The sequence below is a fragment of the Dreissena polymorpha genome, chromosome 12 (genome assembly GCF_020536995.1).
Source record: "Dreissena polymorpha isolate Duluth1 chromosome 12, UMN_Dpol_1.0, whole genome shotgun sequence".
NCBI classification, from domain to species: Eukaryota; Metazoa; Mollusca; class Bivalvia; order Myida; family Dreissenidae; genus Dreissena; species Dreissena polymorpha.
In genome coordinates this window covers 23,750,310-23,767,595 of record NC_068366.1, presented here as the reverse complement: position 1 = coordinate 23,767,595, position 17,286 = coordinate 23,750,310, and the positions used below count along the sequence as shown (strand labels likewise).

Below are 17,286 nucleotides of genomic sequence, written 5' to 3'. Positions count from 1 at the left end.
AAAACTTTTATTAATAAAAATAAGCGACTTAATTTAAAAAAAAATAAAACTGTTTAAAAATGTAACCTAATAAATTTTCACAACACCAATAGCTCCACAGAGTTCAAGTGAGAGAATTTGTTAATGGCCACATAGTGTTAACATGTTGCTGAAGTTCCGATGCATCTCAATTATTAATATATTATATTTTGTCATAATTAATCAATGTTATTTAATTGTTTTGTAAAAAAAATTCATTAATATAGCTGAAAACTTTACAAACAATGTATTTATTACAATTTTAACCAAAAAAAAAAAAATTTAATAAAATAATAAATGTAGTTGAGCTAAAAAATGACCTCTGTAGTATTTAAAGTTTGATTTCTCAATATTTCAGATCAGGGTCTTTTGACACCTTGCTTTTAAAATTTTTAAAAATCCATGTACATTGCATTATCACTACTACACAGAAATTAAATTAAAAACGGTAAAAAAAAAACAACAACCCCAAAACAGCCTTAATAATGTAAAATTGACCGAAATGTATCCCAAAACTTCCGAAATTCTTGAAGCACAGAAGTTACGCGAACAGGAGCATGATTCAAAACTCAAAACATGCATTCAGTGTTAGAGACTTGACAGGTCAGCAATTTCAGAAATAATTCAATATAAGTTTGAGCTCTGTCACTGTGACCCTGTCACCTGTGTCAGTCTCAAGTCAACATTAAATTCAAAATGAAAGTAAAATATAAATTGTCATACTTTGCAAAATCCGCGATAAATTTCCTTTGAAGTCCATTGCCCATTGGTTCAAGTGCAAGTTGCCAATGTTACTTTTCTACCCATTTTATTCACAGAAACTATGAACTCAGAAAACAACCTGTCCAATATATTGTCAATTTACGTGATCAATATCGTTTGTAAAAGTCGCAATTAAATGGCGGCGCCCATGCGGCTGTAATCTTCAGACGGTCACATCAGTGATTATAGTGGAGAAGCATGGGTGACTTGAAGAATATAGACACTGAAAACCTCTCAGCACCTGTCAAAGAAATAGAGGTAAGCAAATCTTGACAATATTTTGCTCATCCAAACATAAATACATGATAGTTGACGTATTTTCGCGGATTTGTTTCTAGAGCCAGACTCTAAAATTGACTAATTAAGTGACTTGCAACGCAGTATATGGTCCTGAAAACAGAGTGTCATTTGGTCAGAACTGGCCCAATCCCAAAATTAGTTAGTGTTTATGCCCCCCGAAGGAGGGCATATAGAGTTCGGACTGTCCGTCCGTCTGTCCATCACACTTTGCGTTTAGGTTTCGAAAAATGCTCATAACTTCTATGTCGCTTCAGATAGCAATTTCATATTTGGCATGCGTGTGTATATAAACAAGGCCTTTCCATGCACACACAAATTAGACCCCTGTGACCTTGACCTTGAACTAGGGTCCGAGTTTAGGTTTCAAAATCCGGTTGCGTTTAGATTTCCTAAAAAAGCTCATAACTTCTATCAAGCATTTATAGGGGGCATAAGTCATCCTATGGTGACAGCTCTTGTTCAACTTTATATTTTGTAAAACTAACTAGTATGTTGTTGTATACTAGTGAGTTACTGGTTTCATCTGTCATTAATTTACCTGGACTGTCTACTGATATTGTTGTAAATACAGGAACCACAATTTTATAACCAAAAGAATACACAGCCACTGCCTTCAAGCTGGTATAACTGTGGTTAGAATATGGGAAGGTTAGCCTACCTTCTATCTTTATAGTATTGATGTTTTAGTTGTTGAACAACCAAGTGCCTATGGGCATGAGAGACAAACATTGGCAGTTTCTTTTAACCTATGTGTCTTGTTCTCAAAATTCCTTGAAAAAGGTCAGCACATTAAGGTACTTCTTAAAGACTCAGTGATGACCTGTGAATAAACTCTGACCTATCACACACACTCAAAGTTTCTGTAAATGTTTGTGTACAGGATGTCATGAATTTGAAAGAAGCAAGTCCTGTTCAGTCTTTTCCAACCAGTAATGTCTAAGGAGGTTGTAATTTTTGTGCAATTTCACCCATTCTGCCTTTTTTTATGATGTCCACTATCATTGGGGAATCGATTTACGAATAACCAATTGCATTAGTTGTCAGGTTTCTGAACGTAATAGTGTGAAGACCAAGTTTGAATCTTGGTCAATGCTTAATCAAAATGTTTTTCTGTTTTTTCTTACAGTAAAACAGTTTAGTTGTCATTATATCTTGAATTTTACATAATGATGTTGCATATTTCGAACTATGCTACGCAAGTTAGTTGTCGACATAATATACTGATTTATCTTTTCGCATACAGTTGTGCAGCTGTTGTATACATAATTATGCGCTGTTGAATGACTGAAACATCTGGCAGCCCCTAAAAATAAGTCTTAAACTTAAACTTAACACACAAGCAATTTCAATGGTTACTCCATATAAACGTACTCCATATGCACCCCTTCATAAACACAATCACAGTTCTGAGAAGTGATTCATGCACATCACTAAACAGACGTTGTTTATTACCAATTAAGGTAAGGAATGAATAAACTTCAAAAACACATTTAATTTACCTGAATGGCAGCCGTAGTACTGACGTTATTTGCATGCAACCTAAAAAACATTACTCAGTCAAATTTTAGTAGGAACAAATCTTGTAATCGTTCAGTAGGCACATTCTTATCTAATCATGTAACTTGGTCAGAATATTTATAATGACAATATATCTAGGCTGATTTTGAATCTGGGTCATGTGTGTTCAAAAACCAGATCACCAGGTCAAATCTTATAAAACCTTGTTACCACTTTAGAGGCCAGATTTATTACTAAATATTGATGAAATTTGGCCAGAATGTTTATCTTGACAATATATAGGCTCAGTTTGAATTTAGGTCACCTGCGTCTAACGACTATGCAAAAGGTCAAATCTTAGAAAAAACATTTTTAATTCAAATTTTCATATCACCATTGCAGGAGAAATGGAAACTGCTACCATCATTTCTGAAGGTGAAGGGGCTTGTCAAGCAACATATAGACTCATTCAACTACTTCATCAACGTAGATGTAAGTACAGCCATATTCAAGAACCCATACTTAGCTGTAGGAATAGACTTAGACTCCATAAATATTCCTCAGAGTTTGCACATATACATGCCAAAAATGGCACTTTTTCATTAACATACTGTTGTTAAAGAAGAATTATACAAATAAAGGTGTTAACTGCCATGCTTTACTTGATTTTCAATGAGTTTTAGTTCATGACAGTTTAAAGAATATTCTTTATTTTTAGATATAAGTCTTAGAATTGGTTGATGAATATCTTAGACTTAAGACCAATGCTATTCTAGAATTTGTGCTGTCTAAAAGAGTGCTTTAATTTTGAATCTCACTTTGTATTAACTTTCACTACTCCTTTCTTACTTATTATGTATTAATGACAATTGAAGCACTTTGATACCATACTGCAATCATTGTTATTCTTCTTAACTTGATGTCAAAGAATTGGTTGTGTACAGCTTAATCACTAACTCTGAATTCTATATAAATTGATAACTTAATTGTTTAAAATGATTTTGATCATCCTTCTCGAGTTGATGTTCACTGAAGTTTTTTGGAGTTTTGAATCTGACTCAACCAGGAGTTTCAGGAGGAATATGTTCATGTCTAATAGCTAATATATGAGATTGTACATGCACTGACCAACAGGTGAAAAACTCATATAGCTTCTTCTTAGTTGAGCTAAAAAAATGAGAATGTTGATGATACTGGGGCCATGGACAATTTGATTTTGCCACCCCCATCTTTTATAATGTTAGTTATGAATTTTCTACAGATCAAGGAGATAATGAAGGCCAATGACAAGATCACCAGTGACGCTGATCCTAACTTCTATATGAAGTAGGTTTACATCGTTTCTTCTAGTTTATTGTTTCCTCAATATTTGATGCCTATCCTAACTTCTATATGAGGTAGAATTACATTGTTTTCTTCTAGTTGATTGTTTGGTAGTGTGTATTCTGTGTTTTTATGCCCCCGGTAGGGTGGCATATAGCAGTTGAACTGTCCGTCAGTCAGTATGTCAGTATGTATGTATGCGTGTATGTCGGTCTGTCTGTCCGTCCGAAAACTTTAACATTGGCCATAACTTTTTCAATATTGAAGATAGCAACTTGATATTTGGCATGCATGTGCATCTCACGGAGCTGTACATTTTGAGTGGTGATAGGTGAATGTCAAGGTCATCCTTCAAGGTCAAATGTCTAATATATGGCGTATGTCCGTCTGTCCAAAAACTTTAACATTGGCCATAGCTTTTCACTATCGAAGATAGCAACTTGATATTTGGCATGCATTTGTATCTCATGGAGCTGAACATTTTAAGTGGTGAAAGGTAAAGGTCAAGGTCATCCTTCAGGGTCAAATGTCAAATAAATGGCGTCTGTCCGTCCGAAAACTTTAACATTAGCCATAACTTTTTCAATATTTAAGATAGCAACTTGATATTTGGCATGCATGTGTATCTCATGAAGCTGCACATTTTGAGTGGTGGAAGTTCAAGGTCAAGGTCATCCTTCAAGGTCAAAGGTAAAAAAAATAATAAAAAAATAATTTCAAAGCGGCGTTCTCATGAAGCTGCACATTGTGAGTGGTGGAAGTTCAAGGTCAAGGTAATCTTTCAAGGTCAAAGGTAAAAAAAAATAATAAAAATTTCAAAGCGGCGTTCTCATGAAGCTGCACATTTTGAGTGGTGGAAGTTCAAGGTCAAGGTCATCCTTCAAGGTCAAAGGTCAAAAAAAATAAAAAATTCAAAGCGGCGTTCTCATGAAGCTGCACATTTTGAGTGGTGGAAGTTCAAGGTAAAAGTCATCCTTCAAGGTCAAATTTTTTTATAATTAATTTCAAAGCGGCGCAATAGGGGGCATTGTGTTTCTGACGAACACAACTCTTGTTACCTAGTGTTTTTGAAAAATTATTCATTATTGAACACATTTTCATGCCCCTGGTAGGGTGGCATATAGCAGTTGAACTGTCCGTCAGTCAGTATGTGTGTATGTGTGTACATGTATGTCAGTCTGTCTGTCCGTCCGAAAAAAACTTTAACGTTGGCCATAACTTTTGCATTATTGAAGATAGAAACTTGATATTTGGCATGCATTTGTATCTCATGAAGCTGCACATTTGAGTGGTGGAAGTTTAAGGTCAAGGTCATCCTTTAAGGTCAAAGGTAAAAAAATAATAATTCAAAGCGGCGTTCTCATGAAGCTGCACAATTTGAGTGGTGGAAGTTCAAGGTCAAGGTCATCCTTCAAGGTCAAAGGTAAAAATTTTTTTTTTAAATTCAAAGCGGCTTTCTCATGAAGCTGCACATTTTGAGTGGTGTAAGTTCAAGGTCAAGGTCATCCTTCAAGGTCAAAGGTACATTTTTTTAAATAATTTGTTTTATTTCAAAGAGGTGCAATAGGGGGCATTGTGTTTCTGACGAACACATCTCTTGTTAATGAAAAGACATAGTATTGAATGAAATAAACTTTTAAAAATTCAGTAGAAGTGATATGGACTTGGCTTAAAAAAGTTCAGCCTGATTTTACTTTTTCTTCCAAACAACATCATATGATGTGTTAAACAATAGCTAATTATATGTTATGTCATATAAGTTAAAATAATGACTTACATATGGAATCATTCTTAAAGTTGTGAAGTCTTACAAGTATCTCTCAAATTTAAAATATAATTATAATTTGCTTAATTCAATGCTGATTCAAATAAATAAATAAATGACATTACAAATCATACAGGTACTTGTATTTGTTTTGTAAGAAATTGTATATGAGATTGTTTCTGTAGGTATCTGAACATTTATGTTGGAATGCCAGATGTAGAAGAGGGGTTCAACATCACCAAACCAATTTCTCCACATGAGGTATTCAGTGTACATTAAGTATGGAATCAAGAAGAACGATTTCATTTTACTGTAATTTTCATATTTTTGTATTCACTGTTTCATTATTATATTTCTTTTTATCTTTTACACTGCAGATCTACTGTATCACAATCAGTTTTTTCACCATGTCCAATATATCGTGAGTTGCCTGAACCCCCTTTTTTCACGCACTTTAATTTCCTGCACAATCTAACTTTTATAACTAAATGTAGTCTTGTCGAAAATTTCTTGCCTTCATTGTACATCACAGTCACCTTATAACTGACATGATACAAGGTGTCAATCAAATTCATATCGGTAGTCTTTTAAGCCAATCAGTGCTCAGGCAGCTGAATACGTTCTGCCCTAATAGAGATGTCTACAACAACTGTTCATCAGATTAATACTGACCTATCTCAATGACCTTAGAGCTGTAAATGCCTTTTTTTAATAACGAAGACAGGTTTCCACTTTTTAAAAAAGCTCTATTTTTTTTTTAAGATTTCAACGTTTTCTGCACTACAAAGTTTTTATTCATCAATCAAATATTAAAGTCTACACTTTCCCCAAGGATATATGAAGTCATGTTATAAATGAAGTCTGATTTTCGCATGCTTTTAATGACGACAAAGGATTTACATGAAATACATCAGAACTGGTTATTTGCGGCTAGAATTTGTTAACTTTGCACGAATATAAAATGCTTATAGGATTACACATGTATTTATACCCATTTGAAAATACGAACATGGAATAATGTTATTTGATTTACCAATATATGACACATGGATATAACACATATAAATGCAAAAAAAGGTAGGTAAATAACGTGTTTTGAGATTGCCAAGCTATGCTAACACATACATATTATAAGTTATATCTTGATCCAGATGAATGTCAATCAGTGAATCCCGTGACCTTTGTTGTATCGGAACTGTAATGATTTTAATTTGTAGTTTGTCTGTTGCAGTGATACAAATAATCATAATTCATTCATCATTGATGTTCTTTATCATAAATAATTAATCATTGACGTTCATTATCATAAATAATAATTGATGTTCTTAAAGTTTTTTCCTCTTTATATTGCATTTGTGTTTTATAGAACTATTCTGTAATGTAGTCTGTTGAAAAACTTTGTCCTTATTTTCAATAATTCATAATTATAGTCATGTTGTTTTAATTTGTTTTGAAAATGCTAGTGTCGTCTACGAGACATGACCTACTCAGCACCCATCACAGTGGATATCGAGTACACGCGAGGCAATCAGCGAATTGTGCGTAACAACCTGCTCATAGGGAGGTAGGGACACTGTATAAGGATATGGAGTTTTTTGTATAAATATAGATTAGGACAACATTGTCTCTGCCATCAGTAAAGAAAATTGAACATTAAATGGGTCATAAAATATTGGTAAGATATATGGAAGATGTTTAGAGTACCTTGGATGTTATTAACACTTAAATACGTATTTTTACGCATTTGTAGTTCCTTAGGAAATTAAATTTAATTTAAGACCTTTCTTACTAGATTCAAGTTTTAAAGGCTTCATTTCCAAACCTTAGATACTGATGAGCAGCAAACAGTATAGAACCTGAATGGCGTGAGTTACTCGCAGGCTGTTCTGGTTTTATGCTGTTTGCACATAGCCATTTACACTTACTTGCTGAGTGGGAAAGTGTTGAAAGAAAATTGCAACTTTTTAGATTCATTTGGGTCTGTTTTATGTACAAAATGCCAATTACAGCTAATAAGTACTTGGGTTTAAGTACTTTTGTGCAAAAAAGACCTACTTTAGCATTTGACTTAACCATTTTCCACTCAGAATCAAAATGAAAATAGCTATATATGCTATCAGTATAAAACCAGAACAGTATAGCAAGTACAGTAACTTAAATTATGTTCCGATTTTATTCTGTTTGCTGCTTATCATTACTTAAGGATTGGAAATGAAGCCTTGAGAACTTGAATCTTGTAGGAAAGGTCTTTAATTTAATTTGATTTTCTAACTGATTACAAACTCGTCAAAGTGCGTTTCTGAGTGGTAAAGGGTTAAAACATAAGATCATGCTTACAAATGGCATAAAATAGCAACATTAACCCTTTACCACTTAGATGTTTATTTTGACGCATTTGTAGTCCCATAGAAAGTTATATTTAATTAAATACCTTCATTACTTAATTCAAGTTTTAAAGGCTTTATTTCCAACCCTTAGATACTGCTGAGCAGCAAACAGCATAAAACCTGAACAGACGGCGAGTTACTCACAGGCTGTTCTGTTTTTATGCTGTTTGAACATAGCCATGTTCACTTTGGTTCTTATGGGGTAAAGGGTTAATAACTTTTCCCCACAGAATGCCCATCATGCTGAGGAGTTCCAACTGCGTGCTGCATGCCAAGAGTCCTGCAGAGATGGCCAAGCTCAACGAGTGCCCCATGGACCCAGGGGGCTACTTCATCGTCAGGGGGACAGAGAAGGTGGTACTCATTCAGGAACAGCTCTCTAAGAACAGGATGATCGTGGACACTGACGTCGGCAGGAAAGGGAGTGTCGTGTGCTCTGTGACTAGGTAGGTAGGAAATCAATGTGAGCCACGCAGTGGGAAAATGGGGCTTAATGCATGAATGTAAAGTGTTGTCCAAGATTAGCATGTGCTGTCTGAACATGCTAATCAGGGACAACACTTTAGGCTTATATGGTAGCTTTCGTTTAATGGGGGTCTCTTCTAAGCAAAAATCCAGTTTAGGCGGTAAGTTGGACGATACTCTTATACATGTTTAAAATCCTGTATTCCTAGAGAGACACTCATATCATTGTACATTGTACATATTCAATGGAAACATTTCGAAATTACAATTGTGTTAAAAATATTGTATCTCATTTGTGATGAGGTATCAGTGAAATTATTTTTAAGTCAACCCCACATTTGAAAAGTACCATAAACAAAAACAAGCGCAAAAAAACAACCTGCAATTTATGATAAGTATTTGTGTGCCTAGCACATATGAATTTTTAATCATCTACTAGATGTCTTTTTTTATTTAAATGTTTCCCACTTGGTAGATTATAGACAATTATGTATTTTAATTGGGTCGTTAATAGCTACTGTAGCTGAGATGTGACAAACACAGTACCTTCTATCTTAATTTACAAAGAAAACATAAGGAAAAATATCAGTATTATTGCTTAAAAAATGCTTATTATAACACTCAGGAAAATTTAGTTTATGCAGAAAGTGTCGCCCCAGCTTAGCCTGTGCAAACTGCATTAAGCCCTGTTTTCCCATAGCAAGGCTCATATTTAAAGCCACTGTGCTTCTATTATGGGGGTCATACAGCTGGCAGTCATATTGATGCCTTTGTGTTTAATTACAGCTCAACTCATGAGAGAAAGACTAAGACTGATGTAATAGTCAAGCATGACAAGTACTACATGAAGCAGAACTCGTTTTCAGAGGTACTTTATTAATATAAGTTAACTACTTTATGGAAAATGTTTGCATGCCCAATTCTTATGATACAAACATTTGCTTCAAATCGCTTTGATTTCTATGATATTTTATTCATTATAAATTGATGCTTAAATCTTAACTTTGTTAATTTGGATATACCAACTATTTTAATGGCAAATTATTGTATTGTCATTTTTATATCAGGGTGTACGTAAGGCATAGAAGATCAGGAAATTTTCTTACTTTTTGTAAATTTTACGTTTCCGCTGATTATTTATTATTTGTCCCCACACATTTTATCTAAATGAACATGGCAACCATACCATAATCCTTAATTGCAATAACCTCCTCAAGACATCAGTGATCAAAAGTTTGTTGTTCTTAATTAGACGGTTATTGTCCCCTACCGGTTTCACTGGAGGGGACTTATGGTTTGTGCTCTGTCTGTCTGTCAGTCTGTCAGTCAGTCACACTTTTCTGGATCCAGCGATAACTTTAAAAGTTCTTAATATTTTTACATGAAACTTAAATATGGATCGATGGCAATATGGACATTATGCATGTCATTTCATTTTGTTCCTACGTCAAAAATTCTGGTTGCTATGGCAACAAATAGGCTAGAAATACTGCTGAAAATGATGGTTTTCTGGATCCTGAGATATCTTTAAAAGTTCTTAATATTTTTTCATGAAACTTGAAACATGGATAGATGGCAATATGGACATTATGCACATCATTTCATTTTGTTCCTACGTAAAAAATTCTGGTTGCTATGGCAAAAAAAAAATAAATAATAATCTGACAATGGTGGAAATTCTGACAATGGTGGAGCCGGTAGGGGACTATATTGCTTGGCAATAGTCTTGTTAGAAACTGATTTATATGTAATATGTATTCCAATCAAATTAAATTTACAGGACATTCCCATAGCGATTATCTTCAAAGGTATGGGGTTCGAGTGTGAGCAGGAGTTTGTTCAGATGATAGGCAGTGAAGAGTCGGTGCTAGGGGCAGTGGCCCCGTGTCTAGAGGAATGCCATAAGGCGGGCGTTTTCACTCAGCTACAGGTATGTGATCAATGGCGCTTTATGCATGTGCGTTAAGTGCCGTTGGATATTTGGCATGCATGTGTATCTCATGGAGCTGCACATTTTGAGTGGTGAAAGGTCAAGGTCATCCTTCAAGGTCAAAGGTCAAACATATGGCTTCAAAGCCGTCAGTATGTCCGTCCATCCAAAAACTTTAACATTGCGGGTAACTTTTGCAATATTGAAGATAGCAACTTGATATTTGGAATGCATGTGAATCTCATGGAGCTGCACATTTTAAGTTGTGAAAGATCAAGGTCATCCTTCAAGGTCAAAGGTCAAATATATGGCTTCAAAGCGGCGCAGTAGGGGGCATTGTGTTTCTGACAAACACATCTCTTGTTATTTTCTAAAGTAATAATCCATACACACACACTCTATGGTATTCTTGTTTATATTAACCATTATTTTTTTTATAATGCCTGCCTTGGAATTGATCACTGATAGTATCATTCTGTACATGTAATATGATATTTAAATGAGCAATTCAAATGATTAAAAATTTAGCTAGTGTATTAAAAAAAATTATGCTATGTCTGAATACTTTCAGAGCTATGAACCATCTGATGAAACCAACAGCACATGTAATACTAATTGTAAAATCAAATTGTAAAGGTCACTGTGGTGTAGTGGATATGGTGTCCGCCTTGCGACCGGGTGGTCATGGGTTCGATCCCACTGAGGAAGCATTCTTAAGATCTCTCCCAAGGACACCGAGGCCCAGGATACGAACCCATGTCTGAGGCTTTCTATTCAATAGAGCTAAAATAAAAGGTTTTAAACCAATTGTAAAATCAATAATGACAAGGAAGTTCAGGAAATGATTTTTGTGTAAAAAATGCTCTCTTAAAAAAGATATGTTATCATTATTTCCAGAAAGAATTCAAGTACATTGAGATGGAAACCTTCGCAATTTATGTGTCATAATTGTTATCTGACAGGTATTCAAATACCTTGAAAATCTTAACACAATGTGTTTGTGCACTTGTTTCTGTCAGGCGTTGAAGTACATTGGCAACCGTATCCGTCAACGTCGTATGTGGGGCGGTCCAAAGAAGACAAAAGTGGACGAGGCGAGAGACGTGCTACATGGGGTCCTTCTATCTCATGTGCCAGTATGAGAATTGGTCATTAATTGTAATTAAGGCTCGCTTTTGGAAAACTGGGCTTAATGCATATGTGGAAAGTGTCTTCCCAGATAAGCTTGTACAGTTTGCACTAATCACGGATGACACTTTCCCCTTAGACCGTTTTTACGTTAAGGCAACTCTTCCTTTGAACAAAAAACTCCTTAAAGGGGAAAAGTTTTTACCCTGATAAGCCTGTGCAGACTGTAGAAGCAAATCTGGGACGACACCTTATTCACATGCATGAAGCCTCATTTACTAGAGCCAGGCTCAAATTTGTCATTCACAGAAAACATAAATCTTTACCAATGGTCAACTTATGGTATCAACAGTTCAATCTCTGATAAAATAAGAACCACATAGCATAAGTGAATTTCAGTCTATGACAAAATTTATTGTATTGTATTGCAGGATTTTGTATCTCGTCCAAAAGCTTGATTTCTCTGTGCACTTGACAATAAATGAAGTGGAAAATCTGTGAATTTTACTTCAAAACAGTGGCTACCTTGTTCTTGCTCTATGCTAATAGCCTTAACTTATACCATTTAAACGAACTTTTTTAAAGTGGCAAAGTTGCAGCCTTGTATTAAACTGCAGCCTTGTTTGTGACTGAAGCAGCTAATTGTATAAATTAGATTACCGCAGTTATTTATATGGTTAGGTTACCTATGTATATTTTGCTTGGTATAAAAGATAGTTAATGCCCGGTTACTTAAACATTTAAATTCATGAACATACTGCAGTAAAATTACCAACATTGCAACAATAAAAATGACGTCATTTTCGGCTGTAGGTGGTGGAGTGGAACTTCAAGATGAAGGCAGTGTATCTGGGCCTGATGGTGCGTCGTGTCATACAGGCCCAGCAGGGCCTCGTCAAGGGAGACGACAGGGATTACTATGGCAACAAGAGACTTGAGCTAGCCGGGTCACTGATATCACTGCTGTTTGAAGACCTCTTCAAGAAGTTTAATACTGAGGTGAGGGAGTCTGGTTTGATGTCAGTGTGGATTGCACAGGCTAATCTGGGACAAAACTATACGCACTCGTCTTAAGCTCTTTTTCCCAGAACATGGCTCATATTACCATGAAGTTTAGTTTTAAACCTATTTATTTTAGCTTAATTGCATCGAAAGCCTCAGGCCTATTGATAGGCTCTCGAGTCCGAGAAGTTTAACACAGAGAAGATTAATAGAGAAGTCATGGTTACTGTTTTATCATAACAGATTGATCCCTGATGAGGATGATATTGGCATAGGGAAGGACAGGCTTGCCAAAGCTTTCCAGCCCAGATTATCTGAGTCAGATTTCAATATTTTATTAAAGACAGCAACCATGTATTATTTTTGTTGTTAGAAAACTTTTCAGTATTACACAATATGCAAATGAGACCGCCTGATGACGTGTACGTGGATCAATGTGTATTGATATATTACACATTCAAAAAAGTTCTAGATTAAGTCATTAATGATAACATTTTAGCACATAGTTAATTAATAAACAAAAAATAATTACAGCTAGAAAGTGGTTCTTGAAGTGAGATTAAGCATAATTAAAATAATGTTACTTCATTTTATCTGTTAACACATACAAACAGACGTCTGCAGTCTTCATGAACAGTTGAGTCTTGTTCTGAGAAAACTGGGCATAATGCATATTCGTAAAGTGTCGTCCCCGATTAGCCTGTGTTGTCCGCACAGGCTAATCAGGGACGACACTTTCTGCATTTATGACATTTTTCGTTTAAATGAAGTCTCTTCTTAGCAAAAATCCAATTTAGATGGAATGGGTCGTCCCTGATTAGCCTGTGCGGACTGCTCAGGCTAATCTGGGACAACACTTTACGCACATGCATTATGACCAGTTTTCTCAGAACGGGGCTCAGTTGGGTTCAAATGTTCTAAATGTAAACACAAAACAAAAGCACAAAATATCGAATCATATAGATTTTAAATTAGAACCAGTTGAGTACTTCACAAGTGAGTCTTTCATTCCCGTGCAATGCCCTTACATTTAGAATGTTTATACAGATGATTTAACTTTTTGGGGAAATGATTAGTGCATTTTTAGCTCATCTATTTTTTTTTTTTAAATTATGAGCTATTGTCATCACCTTGGCGTCGGCGTCCGATTAAGTTTTGCGTTTAGGTCCACTTTTCTCATAAAGTATCAATGCTATTGCATTCAAACTTGGTACACTTACTTACTATCATGAGGGGACTGGGCAGGCAAAGTTAGATAACTCTGGCTTGCATTTTGACAGAATTATGTGCCCTTTTTATACTTAGAAAATTGAAAATTTTCGTTAAGTTTTGTATTTACGTCCATTTTATTCCTTAAGTATCAAAGCTATTGCTTTCATACTTGCAACACTTACTAACTATCATAAGGGGACTGTGCAGGCAAAGTTATGTAACTCTGACTGGCATTTTGACAGAATTATGTGCCCTTTTTATACTTAGAAAATTGAAAATTTGGTTAAGTTTTGTGTTTAGGTCCACTTTATTCCTAAAGTATCAAAGCTATTGCTTTCATACTTGCAACACTTACTAACTATCGTAAGGGGACTGTGCAGGCAAAGTTATGTAACTCTGACTGGCATTTTGACAGAATTATGGGCCCTTATACTTGAAAATTTGGTTAAGTTTTGTGTTTTGGTCCACATTACCCCTAAAGTATCATAGATATTGCTTTCATACTTGGAACACTCGCAAACTATCATAAGGGGACAGTAAAGGACAAGTTGCATAACTCTGGTTGTCATTTTGACGGAATTATGGCCCTTTTTTTACTTAGTAACTTTGAATATATGGTTACATTTTGTGTTTAGATCCACTTTACTTCTAAAGTATCAAGGCTATAGCTTTTAAACTTCATATACTTTCATGCTATCATGAGGGTACTGTACCTGGCAAGTTGAATTTTACCTTGAACTTTGAATGCCCTTGACTCTCAAGGTCAAATTGTTAAATATTGCTAAAATGGCCATAACTTCTTTATTTATGATTAGATTCGATTGATACTTTGACAAAACAACTCTTACCTGACATACCACAATAGACTCCACCCAAACCATCCCCCACGCCCCCCCTCCCCCCGAATCCCCCCTCAATCCCCCCCCATTATGTAATTTTTTTTAATTAAAGATCATGTAATAAATGACCACCACACCCTCACACTATACCCCCCCACCCCCTACCCCCAAAAAATAATTTTTATGCCCCCGGTAGGGTGGCATATAGCAGTTGAACTGTCCGTCAGTATGTCAGTCAGTCTGTTAGTCCGTCCGAAAAGAACTTTAACATTGGCCATAACTTTTCACTTTTGAAGATAGCAACTTGATATTTGGCATGCATGTGTATCTCACGGAGCTGCACATTTTGAGTGGTGAAAGGTCAAGGTCATCCTTCAAGGTCAAATGTCAAATTTAGGGTGTCTGTCCGTCTGAAAACTTAAACATTGGCCATAACTTTTTCAATATTGAAGATAGCAACTTGATATTTGGCATGCATGTGTATCTCATGGAGCTGAACATTTTGAGTGGTGAAAGGTGAAGGTCAAGGTCATCCTTTAAGGTCAAATGTCAAATATATGGCGTCTGTCCAACCGAAAACTTTAACATTGGCCATAACTTTTTTAATATTGAAGATAGCAACTTGATATTTGGCATGCATGTGTATCTCATGAAGCTGCACATTTTGAGTGGTGGAAGTTCAAGGTCAAGGTCATCCTTCAAGGTAAAAAAAAAATAAAAAAATTCAAAGCGGTGTTCTCATGAAGCTGCACATTTTGAGTGGTGGAAGTTCAAGGTCAAGGTCTTCCTTCAAGGTCAAAGGTCAATATTTTTTTTTGAAAATTTCAAAGCGGCGTTCTCATGAAGCTGCACATCTGAGTGGTGGAAGTTCAAGGTCATTCTTCAAGGTCAGGGTCATCCTTCAAGGTCAAAGGTAAAAAATAAATAATTTCAAAGCGGCGTTATCATGAAGCTGCACATTTTGAGTGGTGGAAGTTCAAGGTCAAGGTCATCGTTCAAGGTCAAGATCATCCTTCAAGGTCAAAGGTCAATTTTTTTATTTTATAATTGAAAGCGGCGTTATCATGAAGCTGCACATTTTGAGTGGTGGAAGTTCAAGGTCAAGGTTATCCTTCAAGGTCAAAAAAATAATAATAAAAATTTCAAAGCGGCGTTCTCATGAAGCTGCACATTTTGAGTGGTGGAAGGTCAAGGTCATCCTTCAAGGTCAAGGTCATCCTTCAAGGTCAAAGGTCTTTTTTTTATATTTCAAAGCGGTGTTATCATGGAGCTGCACATTTTGAGTGGTGGAAGTTCAAGGTCAAGGTCATCCTTTAAGGTCAAGGTCATCCTTCAAGGTCAAAGGTCAAAAAAAATTGCCACGTTTGTGATGTATGTATGCATTTAAATTATGGGGACATGCAAGAAATTAAATAAATGATCATTTAAAACCAGAAATAGTATTGTGCAGTAATTAAGATACCCATCAGTTTCATGACGTAGATATATTGCGAAACTCAAAGTTGTGAGAAATTAATGGCTTCAAGCAACATAAAAAACTCAAATGTGTAGTACAAAAGATGTGTTACACTGTCGCAAACACAGAGAAAATAATGGTTTAAAAATGATTGAAACATTATCACAGTGGATTATTGTGGAGTGTGGATTTTAATGTAAGACTTAAATTATGCATTTAAACATGCACATGATCTATCTTTTACAGTAAATTGTTCAGATTGTAATTGTTGAACAAAACATTTTTTAATTTATTCAGGTACTTTTTTAAGATGTGAATTGTTTGAACTATTGGCTTATTTTTTTGTCAGAAATCATCATGTCCCTCTTTAATCAACGCTTTTTACACCTCTGATCCTAATCCTTGTTTTGTGTACTTTTGAATTAAATTCTTACAAAAAATAGTTTCAAGTGGGATTGACTTAAGAACCAGTCAACACTGCATGTTAACTTCATATGTGGGCGAGTCTGTAATTGTGTTATCAGATGCTTACATAACACACAAAGTATCAGACAGTTGTTATTGGGTCGTTGTCATGACAGTTGCATAATAAAATGTTTTAAATAGTTTTGTTGTCATTTACGTGTCTGTATGGTCTGTGTAAAATATCAAGATTTGTTAACATATGTGTATGTTTGTTTAAGAAATTTAACACATTAAAAAAAAATGACCTAAAAAGATTTAGATTTTCTTTTCCTGTCTTTGTAAAGTATTGACCTTTTTTTTAAGTTCCCTTAATGTATAATTGTATCCAAAAGAAATATGTTGAATTGTGTTTGATAATCATCAAGTAAAATATTTAGTAAGTTATAAGTTACTTTAGGATAATTGAGATCGTCCTACACAGAATTCTCTGTTTAATACTTGACAAATTATCACACTCTGGTACAGTATGCCATCCCAAATATCAACAATCTTTTTGGGAACAAATGAAAATAATATGTAATAAAATTTATGTGTCTGTAATAACAATTCTTATTTTCCTTTCTTGATGTTTTCAAATCTGTTTACTGTTATATGTTAATATTAATGAAATGGTTATATGGTTTATCATTTACATTTATGTTGTTTTTATATGGGCCATAGAAAACTGGGCTAAATGCATGCGTGTTAAGTGTTGTCCCGGCTTATCATTGAAAAAACTTTTGCTTTAACTGGATTTT

At 35.0% G+C, this 17,286-nt stretch overlaps 1 protein-coding gene across 1 annotated transcript in view; it reads left to right on the top strand.

The window, feature by feature from the left end:
• Window positions 1–914: 914 nt before the first annotated feature.
• The window catches only part of LOC127854245 (DNA-directed RNA polymerase III subunit RPC2-like), a 45,645-nt gene continuing 29,273 nt past the window's right edge, over window positions 915–17,286 (top strand). Inside the window, exons 1-10 of the mRNA XM_052389264.1 lie at window positions 915–1,038; window positions 2,980–3,069; window positions 3,839–3,903; window positions 5,851–5,926; window positions 7,129–7,229; window positions 8,283–8,498; window positions 9,304–9,385; window positions 10,298–10,447; window positions 11,467–11,583; window positions 12,389–12,574. Of these exons, the coding sequence (XP_052245224.1) occupies window positions 979–1,038; window positions 2,980–3,069; window positions 3,839–3,903; window positions 5,851–5,926; window positions 7,129–7,229; window positions 8,283–8,498; window positions 9,304–9,385; window positions 10,298–10,447; window positions 11,467–11,583; window positions 12,389–12,574 (1,143 nt within the window). The 5' untranslated portion in view covers window positions 915–978. The remainder of the gene's footprint in view (window positions 1,039–2,979; window positions 3,070–3,838; window positions 3,904–5,850; window positions 5,927–7,128; window positions 7,230–8,282; window positions 8,499–9,303; window positions 9,386–10,297; window positions 10,448–11,466; window positions 11,584–12,388; window positions 12,575–17,286) is intronic.